General features: G+C 35.0%; 1 protein-coding gene across 3 annotated transcripts in view; it reads left to right on the top strand.

Annotated features, from left to right (window-relative positions):
* The window catches only part of LOC149198448 (putative polygalacturonase At1g80170), a 32,807-nt gene extending 13,922 nt beyond the window's left edge, over positions 1–18,885 (top strand). For all 3 annotated transcript variants that reach the window (XM_089402059.1, XM_089402058.1, XM_089402057.1), the window contains 2 exons: positions 17,161–17,277; positions 18,205–18,885. In XM_089402059.1, coding sequence (XP_089258185.1) covers positions 17,161–17,277; positions 18,205–18,504 — 417 coding nt within the window. In that variant the 3' untranslated portion in view covers positions 18,505–18,885. The remainder of the gene's footprint in view (positions 1–17,160; positions 17,278–18,204) is intronic.
* Positions 18,886–20,833: the final 1,948 nt, after the last annotated feature.

Genomic DNA, 20,833 nt, shown 5'->3' with positions numbered 1-20,833 from the left:
AATATGTCCTCATATCTATCTTATACCACCATAGGATAATCCTTTTGCTTCCAGTTGAACCTTGTACTTGCTAACAATTGCAATGAGAGAATGTGGAGCACCAAAAACATGAAAACGAGTTCCTTGCGACTTGGGAATTTCACCCACTAGTTGACTATAGGGTATGATGTGCCATCCATAACATGTGATATTTATTTGTAATGAGATATTTATGGAAATCTAAATTATATCCTAAAATTTAATTAGAACTCTAAACCAAGGAGTATGCAAAATCATCTTGAAGATCTCTCTCAAAAAGAGTTGTTGGAGAAGCTATTGTAGTAGGACTAATGCAAGGTATTAAAGAATAATGCTTTGATGTGGTCATATGATTCGAGGACTTGAGTCAAAAATCAATTTATTATATGACAAAGCAATATAAGTCAAAGCATGAACCATACCTTAATCCTTTGGTGGATTGTCTTCATTATTCTTCTTGACATTGTTTGGAATGTAGTCATCTAGATTATATTGTTAAAGCACTTTGGTCATTTGATCAGCTGCCTTCATCATACAAGAATTATTTGGATGGAGCCGCTTCTTACAACATATACATTTTGTTCTTTCCTTCTTAGATTTTTCTCCCTTGAGTATCTTAGTCTCCTTACTAGATTGAGAGATCTCTCCATCAATATGATCAAGATTCCTTGTTTTACGCTTGCCTTTCTTATTATCATCCTTCACTATAAGTGCATGGGGTGTGGAGCAATTAAGAGCACCAATGTGTATGGGCACATTCTATTGATGTCTCAAGGACTCAATGAAGTCATCCAAAGACTGAATCTTCTAGTTCTTACCCATGGAGATTTTAGTAGTGTGGAAAGAAGAGACAAAGATAGAATATTAAGGACCTAGTTTAGAGAATAGAAATAATATGCTATTATTATTTCCTATCTATGCCAAATATTTTACCTGTTTCATTAAAGTCTTGAATATCGAGAAGAAGTCATATAGGGTCTTGAAATGGTTGGGATCTAGAGAAATCATCTCATTCTCTAGTTGATATCCTATCAACTCATCCTACATTCCAAGCAATCCCTCTAGTTTTGTCTAAAATTCCTTAGGTGTTGAGCATGACATCTACTCAGGCCTTGAAATAGTTGGGATCTAGAGAAATCATCTCATTCTCCAGTTTATTTCCTCTTAACTCATCCTAGTTTCCAAAAAATCCCTCTAGTTTTTTACAAACCTCCTTAGGTATTGAACATGACTCAACCTGAGAGTAGATAATGGGAGATAGATTAAAAAGTATCTCATATGAGTCATCTATCCCATCGAATTATTTTGATATCACAATGTCTATGTAGGCTCAATTTCAATACCTATTGTAATCTCATAGAGTCCCTTATTGTGCAACAATGTAAGGATCTTTAGATTCAAATCAAAATAATTGAAAGGAGTGAGGATCACTTTGATATGGTCCATTCTCTTTGGGATAGTATAATCTTGTCAAATATACAATAAAATATTACTATTTTTCACAAAATCATGCTATGATACCATTCTAGTGTTTAAGCACAATCATAGGATCAAAGTTTGAAAAAAAACTAGACTAGCTACTTGTAAACGAAGAAAAAAGTGAGAATAAAATTGTTGAGAAATTGACTAATAAACCAAGGGGACAATTCAAATTACTCATAATACTTGATGATATATTATTGTTGAACATGAATATAATAATATATACTCTCCAAGAGGCCAACCAATTTGAATTAAGTTGGGATTCCATATTCATGCACTCAATATAACTCAAAAGCGCTTTCCCTAGTTAAAAAATAAGTCAAAATTAGACTTAGAGACCAAAATTAGTAAAATATTCTAAAATGGATTTAACTGGAAGTATGAGGACTTAGAAATTAGCTAGAACTAATTAATAACTCTCACATGTAATATACAAACTTGTTAAACTCCAAAATAGGACTAAAAATCAAATAATAAAGGGAGGAGAGAGAAAAATGTCATTAAGTTGCTACAAAGTAGGTAGGAAGTGGATACTCATTCTACAAAGGCATATGCATGAGGTACTACAAATTTATGGAGTGAAACTAGCCATGTCATCCTCCAACCAGTGTCCAATTAGCACCACATGTCATCCTAGGTGGCACCCACTACTAAACATAAACCTGCTAAAAAAACCCTAAAAATGGAAATATGTCGAAGGATAGGGAATGCCTAGTAGTACGTGAAAAAAGGTCATATGCACCCATAATGAAATATAGAAGAGGGTTTAAAGGGACAAAGTGTAGTACATAATTAGGTCATGATGAACTATTGACTACAATGTACCCCAAAACCCTCCTAAAGCTAAACTAGGGAGTATGCTAGTGAATGAGTCTTGATACTCTTAGCCATGTTCGACACTCATGTACAAAATAAAAAAAAAATCAACAAGTCTTGATAATTTGCAGCCATGTTATATAGTCATGAAAAAACCAATGTAAGACACAATGTGAGAAGAGTGAGGTAAATAGGGAAACCTAATGGGAAGAAACCCCTCCCCCCAAAAAATGATACAATGCATACTATGTGAACTATGTAGTTGCTATGAAGAAGGATGGTGTTGCTGATAAACCCCCACATGAATATATCCTATAACATCATAGGAGAATCCTTTTTCTATTGATTCATCCTTGTACTTGCTAACAATAGCAACGAGATCTTGTGGAATACCAAAAAGATGAAAAGTAGCTCCTTATGACTTGGAAGTTTCACCCACTCATTGACTAGCTAACTATGAAGCATGACATTCCCTCCATAGCATATGATATGGATATGATATTGAATTTTGATGGAATTGTAAATATATCCTAAAATATGATTAGAAAAATGGTTTGAAGAGTATGCAAATTGATCTTGAAGTTCTCCCTCAAAAAGAGGTGTTGTAGTAGGATTAGCGCAAGATATTAAAGAATAATGCTTTGATGAAACTATACGATTAGAAAAACTTGAGTACAAAATCAATTCATCAGATGATGAAGCAATAGAAATCAAAGGATGAACCATACCTTGATCCTCTAGTGGTTTTTCTTCAATCTTCTTCTTAACGTTATCTGGAATGTACTCATCTAGATTATGTTTTTAAAGTTCTTTGGCCTTTTGATAAATTATCTTCACCATACAAGAATTCTCAGGATGGAACCCCTATTGTGGTATATGCACTTTGTTCTCTCCTTCTTATATTTTTCTTCCTTGAGAATTTTAGTCTTCTTACTAGATCAAGAACTCTCTCCATTTATATGATCAATATAACTTGTTTTATGCTTGGATTTCTTGTGATCATCCTTCATTATAAGCACATAGGGTGTGGAAGGTTTAAGAGCCCTAATGTGTATGACATAATTCTACTAATGTATGAAGGAATCATTGAAATAATCCAAATATGGCACCTTCCAATTCTATCCATGGAGAGTTTAACAATATGGAAATAAGAGACAAAGACATAATATTGAGTACCTAGTTTAGTAAGTATAGAAAGAATAAGTTGTTCCTCCTTCCTATCTATCACAAAAGCTTTTATTTGTGTCATCAGGGTCTTGAATATTGAGAATAAGTCCTATAGGGTCTTGAAATGGTTGGATATGGAGAAACAATCTCATTCTCTAGCTGATGTCCTCTTAACTCATCCTACTTTCAAAGAATCCCTCTAATTTTGTCCAAACTTCCTTAGGTATTGAGCATGACTCAACATGAAAGAGTAGATTAGGGAAGATAAACAAAGAATTATCCCATAGGCTTCATCCATCCAATTGAAGTGTTTTTATTTCTCAATAGCTAATATAGGCTCAGTTTCATTACCCATTGTAATCCTATAGAGTCCCTTGTTGTGCAACAATATGAGGATCTTTGGCTTCTAGTCAAAATAATTGAAAGGAGTGAGGATCACTGTGAGTTGGTCCATTCTCTTTGGTATGTTCTAATCTTGTCAACTATACAATAAAATATTAGTGCTTTTCACATAACCACTTATGTTTTGATACCATGTTGGATTTTAAGTACAATAATAGGATCTAAGTATGAAAAATACTAGACTAGCTACCTGCAAAACAAGAAAGAAGAGAGAATAAAGTTGTTGAGAAATAAACTAATAATCTAGCAAGACAATTACAATTACTCAGAAAATATGAGGTTATAATATTGGTAAAAATGAATATAATGTATAGACTCTCCACGAGGCCAACCAATTCCAATTAGGTTGGGGTTCCATGTGCATGCACTTAGTTTAACTCAAAATAACTTTCGTTAGTTGGCAAATAAGTCAAAATTAGAATGGGAGACCCAAAATTTTTAAAACATCCTAAAATGGAGTGAACATGAAATAAGTGGAGTTAGAAATTAGTAAAAATTAATTAATAACTCTCACGTGAAAAATATTAACTAGTTAAATTCCAAAATATGACTAGAAGTCAACTAATTGGGGTGGAGAGACAAAATGGTGCTTAGCTGCTACAAAGTTGGGAGGAAGTGCGTACTCACTCTAGGAAGGATTATGCATGATTTATTATCGTTTTATGGACTGAAAATAACCATGTCATCCTCCAACTATTGTCTAGTTAACGCACATATCATCCTAGGTGGCACCCCATGCTAAAAATAGACATTCTAAAAATAGAAAATTGTTGGATTTAGGGGGCCTGACCCAGGTTTGGAGTTATTTAGCCAAAAAAATCCCTACACTACTAGCCCTTTCGGCATCAGCCCGCGGAGTGGACTGAAGTCTCATCCGAAGCAGTATGGGGGGATGCTGGAACCAAGTTTCCGCACCCTTGAGATGTCTGAGGTGTTGATTTAGTCCAACTGCGCCTACCTGTGCGCAGGTCACTTCGCGCACTATTCTAACCTTCAATACCCTTGTGGTCTGTTATAATTGCCTTTTGTGTGGCCCTAACCAGGGGCTGAGATGCTTTCGTGCTGCTATAGCAACGAACTGCACTATTTCCTCAAACTACACCGCAAATCTTACTTATCTTCTTAAAGATCTTAGTTAACTTTGCGTAAATAGATATTCTACCTTGCATTCACTTAATCAACACATTCATACATATTCGCGCATCATATAAGCATTAAAAGTGTAATGTATATTCAATGTAATAGATGCATAAAATAGGAAATAAATATGCAGAATGGATATGAAACTTCTCTTTATTAATATGCTCCAGCTGTTATAGACTCGACTTGCCCTGCGCACTTAGCTACAGGAGTTCGCGCACTTAGCTGCAGACTACTAGGCCTCTGCGCACTCATTTGCAGAGCCTTCTCCTACTCTACGACCCAAAACTAGACTTTACACTTCAGATATGACTCAACTCTTCATCCTTATCATTATTATTGAGTGATCTCTTAACTACTTAGAGCCTCGCTCTATTTATACAATCCCATGGTTCGTGGACCATGGGTAGATCTCTACAGCTAAAATTACATTACAAAATTGGGGGCGGACAACCCTATGACTCTTTTACAAACTACGCGCTCCACGCCCACAAAATGTGGAGTATTTACATCGTAGTTACAACTTTTGACCAAAGTCTGGGCTCTAAGCCCCAAAAATTTCCTTGGGGGATCCCACGCCCAACAGGTCCCCAACACAAAGATCATGACTCGCCCTGGAGTCACTTTGTTGGTGCGGAGATCTTTGCGTGAAGACCTCCCAATTCTGCCTGGATATCTGAAAGATTGGCAACGCACTGAGCAGCTGCCTGCTGCACTTCCTGGACGCGCTATTCATAGACCGCTGTAGTTGAATTGCTTCCCTGAACCTATTCTTGTGTTCCTTGCATCTACGCAATCTTTTCTTCAATAGAGGCTGTAATGACATATGCCTCATCAATCCACAACTGTAAGCGCACCTTCAAAACTTTTTCCTTATGTTGAGCAACATCCACCTGCTCCTTGAGCGCTTTCGCCTGCTGCATCCACTTGAGCATTTGTGTAAGGGAAACCGTCTGCGTGGTCCCTTTTACTTTGTTTTACTTTTGCTGTAGCTCGCGCACCTATGTTTCTAGGTGCTGTATGTTCGGCTCCTCTTGCGGAGTGGTGAGAACCTCAAACGAATCCTTGAACAACTTTTTGCAGTCTTTCACTGCACTGTTGACCTCTGTTATTGATGTTGTATTCGCGCTGGCGCACTGTTCCTTAACCTTTGGCGAAGTTGAAGGTTGCGCCTTCAATTTCAGTTCATCTATCTAAAGGTTTAGCTCGAGCTGAACCTTGGCCATCTCTTCCTTTGCCTTGCACACTCCTGCTGCTAGTTTTCAGACGCGCGCCTCCACTGGTTCTTCTGCTTGGATGGCCAACTCTGGGACCATCTGGAAGGCTTCCTCGATCACCTGCACTAGCTATCAGTTTTGTGCCATTACCTCGTCGTGCTGTAGGCTTAACTGTTCAATGTTGATGCGCTACTCGCTCATGACCTGGAGCGCGCGACCCTCCCTAGCTCGTAGTTCTACAGTAACTCCGTCCTGCAAAACATAGAGCATCTCCCGAGGGAGCATAGCCATATTTATCCTGATTCCCTTCAACCCGCTAACCATAGGCCTGTCGACCTCATTTTCTATCACGAGTGCTCCATCTGGCAACACTATAGTGTTGGTCATCTAGGCGCGCAACATTTACTAAACCACGAATGTGCCTACTATGAGGTTAGTTGGCAGAGTGCCAGCCTGTGGAGTGCGCACCTGCAACTCCTGTATCTATGCCCAGAGGGCCCCGAACACCATCTGGTTGATCTGAAAATGGGGCACTTAGGCTTCTTAACACATATTTCATTAAACTTGGAATTAAATAGTGGATCTGGAATTTTAAAATAACAAAAAAAGCTCAATTTTAGTGATGCCCTTGTAATAAAATGTTTCCAATTTTAATGAAATATGTGTTTCTTGTCTAACTTACAAGAACCTCTTCCACTTCCAAAGCTTTAAACATTCCCAATTTTTATTGATTAACCAATGAGGAATTAAGAAATGCTTGAAAATAGAGGTGTATGCTTATATTTATTGTTCGTTGTTATGGTGTTTTAAAATCTATTGTGTATGCTGATATGTAAATACATACAATAAATACTAATGCAGCAACAAACAATCACACAGAAACAACAATTTAATTAGGAGTTCACCCACAACTCTTGGGCTACATCTCTGTGAACTCTAGTCAACTCAACTAGGCTCTCTGGGATTATGGTATAAGTCTTTTTTACAAGCTCTTGGCTCAACTCCTACTGCTTTACACAGAAACAGTGGGTTCAAACACCATGTTATTCCCTGACTCTTGAAGCTCTGGCTCTTGGCTATGGGTCTTGGCTCTTGGTTCTGGCTCTTTGGCTTTGACTCTGGCTCTTCGGCTCTGGCTCTAGCTCTGGCTCTTTGGCTCTGGCTTCTTTCTGCCCTCTATCAGTTTACAACTCTCTTGGCTTCCAAGTGACTCCCTTGGCTGCTCTTTTTGCTTCTGCGCTACCCCTTTGCCTTAGCTCCCTGCTTTGGCTTCACTTTCAACAACAAAACCCCAACAACAACCTCAACAACCAACTTCCTCTATCTCTATCATTCTGTGGCTTTTAAGCCAAATCGACATTGTTGGTTCATTTTCCCTCTCCGACTCTCTGTCTTCCTGTTTTGGTCTGCTCAAATCCCCTCTCTGAGCATTAGAAATCATTGCTAAACACCATCAGGGATGGATGCCACCTATTCTGTAACGGGAGAGTGCAACAACGCTTGAAATCCCCCAATATAGCCATTCTTGGCTTACGCAGGAAAATATACCAAACACAGGAAAAAAACACGGGAAAAATCCGTAGGATCACTCGTTTCTCAAACTGCACATGGGATGTATGATTATCCAGAGTCGACACTCTGCGAGATTGCATAACTCTATGTTGAGACTCATCGAATGAGATGTTGTGCATCTCTCCCTCTGAATTGTCTCCAATGATTTCTGTGTCTCCTTGGTCACTTGGGACTTGCTCCTCTTCTAGACATGGTGAAGCTGGTGGATCGACCTCTTGGTGATGAGGCATGAGGTCGATGTCTTGCTCTAACTCTTGTTGCTCCATATCCATACCCATCTGTTCAAGTGCTTGCTCTAATTCCTGAGCAAAGTCCTACTCCTGCGATGGTTCACCTTGTCTACTTGATGCCAGCTGTTCTGATGAGTCTACTACCTGTACGGGTGCAGTTTCCCCTGTCTGTACATGTTTCGTCCCCTGTTGTACCTGTTCCTGTTGTGCTTCCTTCTCCTGTCTACGTAGCTCCTATTCCTTCGGGAGTTGCTCCTTCAACTCATGTAAATCCTTCTCTATTTCCTCCATCCTTCGTCTCTCTCTTTGCTTTTGTGAATTTCGCTTGTTGCATTGTTGCCTCTTTGCCTCTATAGCCATAGCTTCATTCTCCACAAGTTGATCTTCTCAGAACTTGCAACTTTGCTCTTCCTCCATGCAGTCGACAATCTTCCTCTAGCCCTTGTCATGCACTAGTATGTTTACCTCTGCTTCTTTTGGTGCTCTCCGGGATGCTACTTCATGTTGCTTCACTAACCATTCCAAAGCGAAGCCGACCAGTTCATTGGGTCTGGAGAAACTGTAGAAATATCTCCATGGGTCCTCCTCCGCCCAATGAAATTCCCAATGGATCTAGTTGAACTATACTCTCGTGCAGTGATATTTCAAAAGACAATGCAGGTCATACAGATTGTAACTTCGGAGGTCGAATGGATATTTCTTCATCTTCTTTGCTTCGACATTTGCATGCTTGAAACTCCATATCTCGTATAACCTGATCCACAATGGAAGAGCAAGTCAAGGTGCCTTCTTCTTCTGGTGCAACCTAGATGTCAATCCTGTCGAGATGTGATAAGCTACTTCTTGCATGACGAGATTGTCCAATGCAGACTTTGGTAGAACATGCGGAGGCTTCTCTGTGCTGTACATCCATATGAAGGTGCCGAACGGTGAGGAATATCAATTAGTTATGTCTATCAGTGGCTCCATTGCTACCTTCGACATGTAGGGTGGATCCTGTTCAAATATCATCTTGTAAACTAGGGTGACAAAATGATCAGATAGCCATGTGATAACTATTGTGAAGCTGCATTTGGACAACATCTTACAATAAGTATTCATAGAGGTCTCCACCAATGTCCATGCCCACTCCAAGACCAAGAACTCCTAATGGGCACAGATTGCATCCAAGATGTAGGCGGACATGCAAATTTCTGCTTGCATACCTTTGGGTGGCTGTTGAGCCCTTGTTACCTGTTCCTTCAACTGATGAGCCAATATGCTAGACCAATTACATGCTTTGCCTTCTCTGGCCAGTTGGTCCAACGCGATCACCCAACTCTGTGGGAAGGTTTCCATGCTTTCTTGGCCATACAATCGACATGCAAATATGACCAAGTATTGATACGCCTTCCATAGTATCTTCGTCTTATAGACCTGGTTAGGTGTCATCCTGAATTTAGCCGGCTCCTTCACCCAGTTCTTCAATATTTCTCTGGAGTTGGCATTACCATTGGGTATGTTGAAGGGAGTCTCCATGATGATCACAGGCTTCGACATATGATACATCTCATCATAAACCTGTGCCCTGAAGGTTGTAATCTCCATCTTGCTGACACTGCTCAATGTCATCATCTCAGGTTCAGTGTGTAAGATGATCCAGTGTATCATGTCTGCGCATGGGAGCACGAGATACCTACATGCAATCCAATACAAGATGGACTTGTGAATTTTCACATATACCTGGCGGTCTTCGACGTCCCCCCCAAATGTGCCTGCAAATGCATCATTGACCTCTTGCCATTTCAGTTTGATGTCCTTGTCTACAATCAACTTGGTGTCTTCATAGATCGGCAGACTTGTAGACACTCGCTCAACTGCTGCTCCAGTTGCACTTCCATCAGTGTCTTTTGATCCCACTCTCTTAGAGGCCATTGATATGGTACTTCTAATAGGTGGATGAACACTTGCAAGATTTGGAGACACAGCGACATGCATGTCAAGAAATCTGTCAGCGAAAACCAAAGCAAACTTGAGGAACGACATACCACATACCTGGGGATTAGCTGGCAAGGATTGCACAATATTTCTTAGGAGGCTGGGAGATTGGCTACCATAACTGCACAAAAGGTAGTATGGGCTGTCTGGGAGGCATGACTGGTTGCTGGAATTGTGCAATGCGCAATCCAGGCTGGCTACGAATTGTTGGAATTGCGCAATGCACAATTTCAGCTGGCAATGGTTGCAGGCTCAGTGACTACATTGTGCAATTTTCTGGGTGAGCAATCATTGTCCCTTAGAATTGTGAAATGAAAGACTGGAAGACAGTCACTGGGCAGAAATGCACACTTCTTGAGAGGAGGACAGAACCTTCCCTCTTAGGATTTCACAATGTTGTCTTAGTGAGGCAGAGTTCGGGCCAAGGCTGCCGAGACCCGTCGATGGGAAACTAAAAGAAAATGTGAAAGTGAATGCGTTGAGATACTGAGTGTAATAAGAAGTGAATGATCGTGCATGCAAAGAGTGAATGAAATATTCAGAAAAAGGAACAACATGCATGTGGGTGAAGCGATTTGCCGAATCAACGACTGTTTGTGCAAAACAATTTCATGCATGCGACAACAGTGAGATGATGAAAAAAACTGAAATGGTGCTAGTACAAGCTAGTATGTATGTAAACGACAGCAAGCATTCACAAAAATCAAGCAAACAATACTCACACAAGCCAAAACAAAAAAAGTGACAAAAATACTGCAAAAGACAAGTTAAGACAAGTTACCTGTGAACAACTGAGCTGGATGTGTCAGAGAGTCCTGGATGTGCTGTGGGATGTCAAAGCTCCAAGATCAATGTGAATGTGTGAGCTCTGAAGCATCGAATAAATAAGTCTGAGGCTCATGACGCGCATGCCACAAATCTAGGAAAAGCGACACTTGGAGGAAAGATTCTAAAATGATCTATGCAAGTAACCTCTAACTACTAAAAGTAGCTCCCTAAAATGTAGAGATGCTTTTTGCATGTTGCTTTTTCTATTTTGGGAAAAATCAACCCATGCATGCAAGTCAAGTTTCCTTGGTCCAGGGTGGAACCGATCAACTCAATGGGACATGCAACAGCCTGCTTCAGCTGATGGGAAAAAATGCGCATTTCTGGGAGGGTGCTGGCCTGGCTGCCTAAAATATTTGTGTAATTTTTGGGCAGAGCAGTTGATAGATGCCTAGGATTGTGCAATTTTTGGGATGAGCAGTCCTACTGGGAGGAATTACACAATTTTCTCAATGAAGCTTGACTGGAAAATTTGTGCAATTCTAGAGCCCAGTAGGGTGCTAGTTAGGATTGTGCAATTTTTGGAGGGAAGGCTGGTTCCCCTCCAGATTTGTGCAATTTCTTGAGGGAGCTTCTCAGCCTGTAGCTAGACCAAGTCCAGAGAAACATCTTGTGAGGGGGATGCAACAAGCTTTGATGCACAGGCTGGAAATCTGGTAGAGAATCACTGAAGCTTGTGTACTTGACAAGGTAAGACATGCTACTGAGAAAGGTTGGTAGGGAGGCTCCAAAATGAAGCTAAGGAAAAATTTTGGAGGGTGGTTGTAGCTGCTACAACACCCCTCTACATCAATTGATCTATTGAGTATCTATCATTTTGCTAGGAAATCAAGTATGACTCTTAAGATTAAAGTTGGTGTATTTGAAAAAGTTATATAATGAATATGAAAATCAAATAAATTGATTAATCATGAATACAAACATTTATTTTCATAAGGCCCATGCCATTTCCTCCTTAAACATTTGATGTAGTGAATTGATAGAGAGCTAGGTGGGAAATCTTATGAAAATGGTAAAACTCTCCAAGAATAAAACCTCAAGCATCATTTCATTAGGGGTGCATGCTATCACTTTATATTACTAAATGTGGGATACTAGGAAAATTTGATGGGGAGCTACTATTAATAAGCTCACCAAGCATAGTACCAACGATATTTAGATGATATACATTTTGATGTTTTGTATGAGGTGTGGTGTTGTGCAATTTACTAATGTAATTATTTGGAGAGGGAAAAACTCGATGTCTACCATGACCAAACTAAGTAAATGCCCATATCATGTGTAGAGTGAATTATTGAGCCAAGTATAAATAAATAATATCCTAGTAGATCCTAGTAGAGTGACAAAGGAAAAATGATTTAGGATGTCTAAAAATGGACGTGTTCCCTTTATTTAATAAGTTTTGTTTGTATCCTCTTATATGTTGTCCAATAAGACATTATAGATTCAACATATTACAAATCCAAATAACACTCTTTCCTTTTCCTTCAATAAGTGGAGAGGGTGCATGAAGGAGAAGATAAAAGTAGGTTTCTATGCCTAGAGAATAAAAAACATGTGAATGCTGCTACATTGAGGATAAGAAGAATATGTATTCAAAACTCAATAATATTTTCATAATTATAAACATCCCGAGGGAAAATGTATCCACCATAAAATGAAATATCCATCTACTACCTACAAGTATGAACTTGTATTACATACACATTATAACCCTTTCTCGAACTTCTAACTCCTATACAATGAAACACTTCACTAATGCAACCAAATATATTTATTAATTCAATCATCCTTAACAAATCCCTTATTATTAATGCAACCAAAAAGATTTATTAATTCAATAATCCTTAACAAAGCCCTCATGTACTCCCCTAATGGGGTGAGAAGCGAAAATCCATGAGGAGGATGGATAAGGCCACCATTACTCCATGCGGTAAGTGGAGGAGATACCATGCCTCCCTGTCCCATTGGATTGGTGCAGGCGACAACATGGTGATTCAATTTCCATTAATGGTAATGGATACCCTTGGAAATCATAGCATCCTGTTTACAGATTGGTTTTGTAGCTATCCTGGGAACAATTATTCTAGAATGGTTGTAATTATAACTCAACTTGTTTCCATGATAAATTTCATCCTCCTCTTGTCGTTGCTTTTGGTAATATTCACATTCCCCCCACCTCTCTCACATTAACTAGTTCTCAAACTAATGATAATGACTATTTCCATATAGTGTTTATCTTGGTTTTATGGATTGCTTCATAGTTTAGGATGGTTGGGTTGGGAATCAACTTACTCTCTATCACCCACTCTCCTACACTGGCCTCATTTCTAGGCTCTGAATTCCCACAACCTTGTTTTCCCACTCATCTACAATGCTTTCATAGTCAATTATGGTTTGTGAAGGCACTCATGTTAAAAAAGAAAGTAATAGACGAGGTGTTAAGGGTAGTTTACGAGCCATATACCAGGTTGAATTCTTAGCTTGATGCTTTCAAAAGTATACTTCTTTTAAAATCCATCATGAGTTGTAGGAGGTCAAGGGTGAAATAATTTAGGAACATAACATTTAGTTTGAATTCAAGCATATTGCAAATAGTGTAGCCTAGGTACCTAACACTGACCATACTCATAATTGGCAAGAATCAATCTCTTTGCAACATAGAGTTATACTGGCATATCAAGCTTCTATTGGGAATTTTTTTTATCAATAAAAATGACACAAAATATTAAATTCTTTTGATACTAGATGAAATGAAATATAAAAGCCAACCTTGCACCACGAGCAAGCCCCAATGCAACTAATCAAGCTAGAAACACCTCTACTAAGGTCTTTAATGTTTAGAAGGTCTCTAATATTTACAAGCTTTTAGCTTCTCTATTTTCTAATAATAATTTACTTCACATCATAAGCAAGTTCAATGTGAACACTCACTTTACTTAATATATAGCTATATTTTGAAATTTTTTCTTTATAAAAATTTGAATCTTCACCTTTTAAAAATTAAAAACTTAATATACAATCTCTAACCTAATTTCTCATATAACATTTTAATAATTTATTTTAAAAATAAAAAAACCCTCTCATATCCATTTTAAAATATAATTTACACTCTCCTAGCTGCAAAATATAATTTACACTACCTTAGCCAAGTTAATTTATGCGAGGCCCTTTCACGTCGATGAAGCTCATCATTTAGATGCGTTTATATTATCTCCTTGTCTTTGTTGACTTTATTTTTTCATATTGTGATTATATTTATGGTAAATATTACATTATTATTATTATCTAATTTTAAGGTTATAGTTAAATTAGACATCATATTGTTATATGAGATTTTTTTTTTTTTTGGGATAAGGGACTCAGATAACATATTGTTGTAAGTTAGACATCATATTGTTGTATGAGATTTTTAGTTTGTGGGATAAGGGACTCAGAAAACACATTGTTGTAAGTTAGACATCATATTGTTGTATGAGACTTTTTTGTTTGTGGGATAAGGGACTCAGACAACACATTGTTGTAAGTTAGACATCATATTGTTGTATGAGACTTTTTTGTTTGTGCGATAAGGGACTCAGACAACACATTGTTGTAAGTTAGACATCATATTGTTGTATGAAACTTATTTGTTTATGGGATAAGGGGCTCATACAACACATTGTTGTATGAGACTTTTTTGTTTCTGAGACAAGAGACACACATTGTTGTATGAGACGTCTTTGTTTGTGAGACCAGAGACTCACGTGATTTGAATGCTAAAGTCTACAAAAGCATACATATTCTATTGTTGTAAGTTAGACATCATATTGTTGTATGAGACTTATTTGTTTGTGGGATAAGGGACTCAGACAACACATTGTTGTATAAGACTTTTTTGTTTCTGAGACAAGAGACACACATTGTTGTATAAGACCTCTTTGTTTGTGAGACAAGAGACTCACGAGATTTGAATGCTATAGTCTATAAAAACATACATATTCTACCTCTCTAGTTTTGAACCTATAACTTTGTAGAAAAAACACATACTTTTAAACATTAAACCCCAATCAAATTATACATAATTCAAATAATATAAATATTATACAACAACCCCTAAATAATTTCATTATATTTTTTATATTTTTAAAATACTTATCACATTGCTCTCTCCATTATATATGTGAAAAATATCAAGCTGCATGCATTTTCGTAATAAAGTACTTGCCTATCAAATGAAGATAATACAAAAATAACCTATTTTCTTTTAAAAGTATTTTTACCTAGCAAGAAAGCCTAACTAAAGAAATTAGAAACTTTATGCAACAACTAATTCAACCTAATTAGATATCGATCCTCCTAGAGGAAGAAAAAAAATGTTTCATGACATGACATTTGTTCATTATGACATAAGAGATATTTCACCTTATTTGTCTCTCGTCTTTAGTGGTTAACAAACACCACTCCTAAATGAAATTGTAAACTAAAAATGGGATTTAATATATTTGCATGATACACAACATTGAAAATTTTGTAGTTAATAAAATTATTTTTATAGGTAAACCGAATTTGCAAAATCAAATAGATAACAATGATTTATATAAAATAGAAATTTAAAAATGGTGTTTAAGTTATATAAAAAAATCAGAGTATATAATTTTAAAAATGGTGTTTCAGTTATACAAGAAAATCAGAGTATCTATATATATATATATATTTATTTATTAATTAATTAAGGTGAAAAAAATTAATTGTTTTTTAAAATTATTTAAAATATTTTTTTATTAACTATTATAGAAATTAGAATATTATTTCAATTAGAATACTTTAAAAAGAAAAAATACTATTTATAAAGATTGATTGATTTTATGAAGAAAAAGAAGAAAAAGAATATAATTCCAAATAAATGTAAATATATGTTTGACCAAATCTAATGTTAGCTGCCAAATCTAATAATCAAAAGTTCAATGTAAAAGACAACGTTTCTACACATTTATGGTTATATACGTGACCAATTTATTTAATTATTTTAATATTTTTAGAAGAATCTAAATTCTAGAACCTTCTAACTTTTTAGATAAATCTCATCTAAGAAATTATAGTAGTTAAGTCTTATATTGTTTAAAATTTCTCTTGGAATTTTATTAGATAAAATTTACAATGATATTATGGAAATCTAAGTTTTTAATCTATTCTAATTGAAACATATTTATTTTTTAATTATTGGTATTTTTAATTAAGATAAAGTAGATCTTGGATAGATGGTGATTTGGTGATTTGTTAAGGCACTTCTTGATGTGAAGTCACTTGTTCAATTCCTCTTCTCCATGATCGGGGTGATATATTGGATATAATAAAGATGTAGTTGTACCAAGCTTACAACACTATCTATAAAAATATAATTGAATTTATAATCACATTTTTCTAATGAATAATTTAAGCTTTTACATAATTGAAAGGGGTATTAGAAATAGTTTTAATTTTTATTTGATTTATAACATATTTTCTTTCATATTATTTAAAATTATTATAACCAGCATAGATCCATTTTAAATATGGATCTAACATAAGCCAAGAGAGACCCAACTTCTTCATGTGCAATTTTTTTATTTATGAAGATGTAGTTCTACCAAGGTTACAACACTATCTATAAAAATATAATTAAATTTATAATCACATTATAATTGAATTTATAATCCATTTTTCTAATGAATAGTTTAAACTTTTACATAATTGAGAGGGTATTAGAAATACTTTTAATTTTTATTTGATTTATAATATATTTTCTTTCATATTACTTAAAGTTATTATAATCAGCATAGATCCATCTTAAATATGGATTTAAGATGATCGGAGAGGGATCCAATTTAATCCAATTTCTTCACGTGCAATTTTTTTTTATGAATGGACATTATTTAAATATTTTGTATAATTTATTATTATTATTATTCTTTATTTGGGTTGAAATGAGTAAAATTTCAACTTTGATAATCGACTAATAAAATTGCACATCATACTAGGCTGTAGAATAAACTACTTCTGACTCAATGATATATTTAATATAAATTTACTATATTATTAAAAAATAAATGCAAAAAATAATAATCCTTACTCAACCCATAAAAATAAAATTAATGATTTATTATAATTAAACATTTTATAAAAATCATATATATTTTCTTTTCCGATTTCATTGGATGGCACATATTTAATTAATGTCTATAATCTTTAGAATAAATTTCTGCAACATTTCAAGCTGATAAATGCTGTGTTCCATCACCCATGGTCTTTGAACTATCTATTCATAAATTGACTTATTTTCTGTCTTGCAGGGTGGCTCTGGCTACTGTCAAGGGATCAGATACCAAAATGTGCGTATGAAAAATGTTTCATATCCTATAATTATAGACCAGTATTACTGTGATTCTCCAACGACATGTGAAAACCAGGTCAGAGTCAATTCCTGCAATGCATAAGTAGAGGAACAAAAATTCAATTTGCTGATTTCATTTGTATATAAGATAGAGAGGGAAGCATGAAAAAATTATACTGAAGGTGGTGTATAGGAGTCTAGCATATAGTGCAAATTCAATGTGTTAAAAGAAAAGTTTTAATGTATTTGAGTTTATAGATTCTAGATTTTGTTAGGTTTTGTTATATGCAAGTTGATGCATTAATTTTAAATATATATTTTAAGTAATATTTGTGTGTTTTATAATTTTGGGGTTTTGAAATTAATATGTTTTGTTTTTATATTTTTATTTATAAATTTTAGAATATTATAGAAATTTGATAAGAAGAGTAGATAAACACATTTAAATTTAGATTATAGATTTTGGAATATTATATAAATATGATGGACAAAAGTGGAATGAACTTTCTAGATAAGAGAGAAGTGAATTCTATTTAGTTTTTTTCAAATTTCTAAAATATTCCAAAATCTATAATCTTTCGCATTCAAATTTTTTACTAAAGGATATTGATCTCCCATCCAAACTGCAAAGCCCCTACAGTTACTAAATTGAAATTTTGGAATCTGAAATACAATACAGATATCAGTTCAAATTTCCAAAATATTCTGAAATCTACAATCTCTCATTTCAAATTTCCAAAATATTCTGAAATCTATAATCTCTCATATTCAAATTTTTGACTACACGACATTGAGATCTCCCATCCAAACTACAAAGCCCCTACAATTACTAAATTGGAATCTGAAATACAATATAGACATCAATTCAAATTTCCAAAATATTCCAAAATCTACAATCTCTCAAATTCAAATTTTTGACTACACGACATTAAGATCTCCCATCCAAACTGCAAAGCCCCTACAGTTACTAAATTGAAATTTTGTGGTCTGAAATGCAATGCAGACATCAGCAGTTGAAGTGAGTGAAGTTTGGTACGATAGCATTAGTGGAACCTCGGCCACAGAGGAAGCAATTAGATTTGCGTGCAGTGACAGCGTGCCATGCGAGAACATCTTGTTGAAAGATATCGACCTTACATTGAATTCAGGAGATGCTGCAGTTTCATTTTGTGAAAGCGCTATAGGTTTCAGCATTGGATCTGTGACTCCACCTCCCTGTTTTGAAGATTATGCACCTCAAACTTATCAGAGAGAGGGAATCATAGAGCAAGTAGTCAACCGTTTACGGAGAGAAGAATTCTGAGATGGTGGACACCTTACATTGTTTTTTAGAAAAAAAAGCGATATAGATTATATTAAGACAATATAAGAAGCCTGATAAGATACAAAAGAGAGCAGCCTGTAAAGCCTAAAAAACCAACAGACATAAATTTACAGATATGCAGGAGAACACCAGACATATGACAAAATGACTGAGAGGACACCTCACATTGTTATATTGTCCATTTTATCATATTTACTCTCTTCCCATATTTTATCAGTGGGACATCAGTTCCCACTAGCATAGGTCTAGATGATATTTAATAAAAATTCCCATAATATGTTGAATTCAGCAAGTCAAATAAGAATATGTAAAACAAATTTGTTGAATATAAATTAATCCACAGTTTGGTTATAGTATTGACCTAGAGATTGCATGACTGGTTATGGTATTGACCTATGGATTTCACCGTGCTACTTTTACTTTCACACAAATACTATTATTAATTTCCCTTTTCCTTCCCATCATTTTCGAATATAGCGAAAATATTTTATATTCAGTTATATCATCAAGAGCATCGGTTTAATTTATGAGCTCGTTTTCATGGAATAGGGAAAGAGATTGAAAGTGAACATTAATTCCAAAAAACACCATGGTTAATAATTATAAATGGAGTTTTATAAAAGTGATTTAAAAAAGTGATTAAGTTTAAATGAAGTTTTAAATAAAAATGGTTAAGTCACACAGTTAATTTCTATTATGTTTTAAATTTAAATGGTATGAATTTTTTTTATTATGTTTTAAATTTAAATGGTATGAAAATGAAGTGTGAGAGAAAAATTAATTATACACTTTATTTTATTTCAAATAATATTTAAACTCAACCAAATTTCATATAAAATCTTATAACAAAGTTTTAACCATTATCATATAAGCTAAGTCTATTATAAAATAAACATGAAAACCAATTTAAGAAATAAATTTATGAAATAATAGTGTACTTTGAAATGTATAAGGGCATATGGTCATAATACTCTTTGGTGAAATTTTATGTTTTTACTCTCCATGCTAGCATGGACTTTTTTTTTACTCTATGGTGGAAGAGTGTATTTTTAGAGCTATGCAGTGGATTTATCATATGAGCTATGCGTGGATTGAATTATATCATATGAAACTCCACGATGGATTTATACATGATTATGGTATTATACACAAGCTTTGCATTGGATTGAAATATATCACACATGTTATGTCTTATGATTTCTCTCTATAGCTTGTACAATGTTTAGTGTTCAATAGGTTGAAATATTAATTGAAAGGATTGATCTTTGCAGTTTGGTGTTTGTGAAAATTTTGAGCCTTATCTTTGTAGTCTTAAGAATATCTTTGCACCCTCAACGGTCTAAGCTCATAATTTAGGTCATACATTACTTTATTTATTTTCTTCCTTCTTCCTTTTTATTTTTAGTTTATTTTTTTAAAGATTATGAGTACTTCACCACATATGTCCAAACCTCAACTTAGTAAGAGGAGGTCGAGCAAAGTCACCCTAATGATAATTTTGATTCAGTAAAAAAAAAGACAAGATACAAGAAATGGAAAAGCAGAAACAATCAAAGGTTGAAGAAAATTACACCTTGAGAAATGAAATTCAAGATTTAAAAGAAAAACTAAATAACAACTTGGCCCTAAATAGTACATATGAAAAATTAGACAGAAAACACATCAAAGAGGAAATGAATAATAAAGGAGCCTTGGATCTTATAATTGTTGGTATAAAAGAGAAAAAATATGAGGACATGTTATAAATAGTAAAAGAAAACTAAAAAATAACTCAGAAATTGAAACAACTTATCTCATAGAAGCAAGAAGGTTGGAAAATATTTTAGAGCATAAAGATAGTTTGATCTATGTTAGGGTAAGTTGTAGTGACCATAAATTTGGTATACTCAGTAAATATTCAAGCCTGAAAGGGATAAGAATCTTCATAAATGAAGACCTCATTTCAATAGACCAAAATGAATTAAAGAAGGAGGTTCAAAGGGTAAATGAAGACAAAAAAAGGGAAATGGGCAATCATTAGGAATAAGAAATTTATTATTAGGAATAGATGCCAAAAGGAGACTAATAAATAGGAACTTGAAACATTCCAACTCCTCTTTTAGAGCTATCCCAGATTTCTATGGTGTAAATTTCCTATGTTAAGTTGGATCCCAAGTGAAATTGATACTATTTTTTGAGTTGAAACTTTAGAGCATGATGAGTTTAAGGTCCCTCACATAAATAAATTCATTTTGTGGTCAACTTGGAACAATAAATCCTATTGTAGGGGAATTGGAGCAATAGCCTGTTATATAAAAAATAGTGTTTC

This window comes from Pinus tabuliformis, chromosome 2_1 (genome assembly GCF_031772625.1).
Source record: "Pinus tabuliformis cultivar Carrire ecotype Pingquan chromosome 2_1, CPIR1, whole genome shotgun sequence".
Lineage (NCBI taxonomy): Eukaryota > Viridiplantae > Streptophyta > Pinopsida > Pinales > Pinaceae > Pinus > Pinus tabuliformis.
This window is presented reverse-complemented; position numbering and strand designations above follow the sequence as displayed.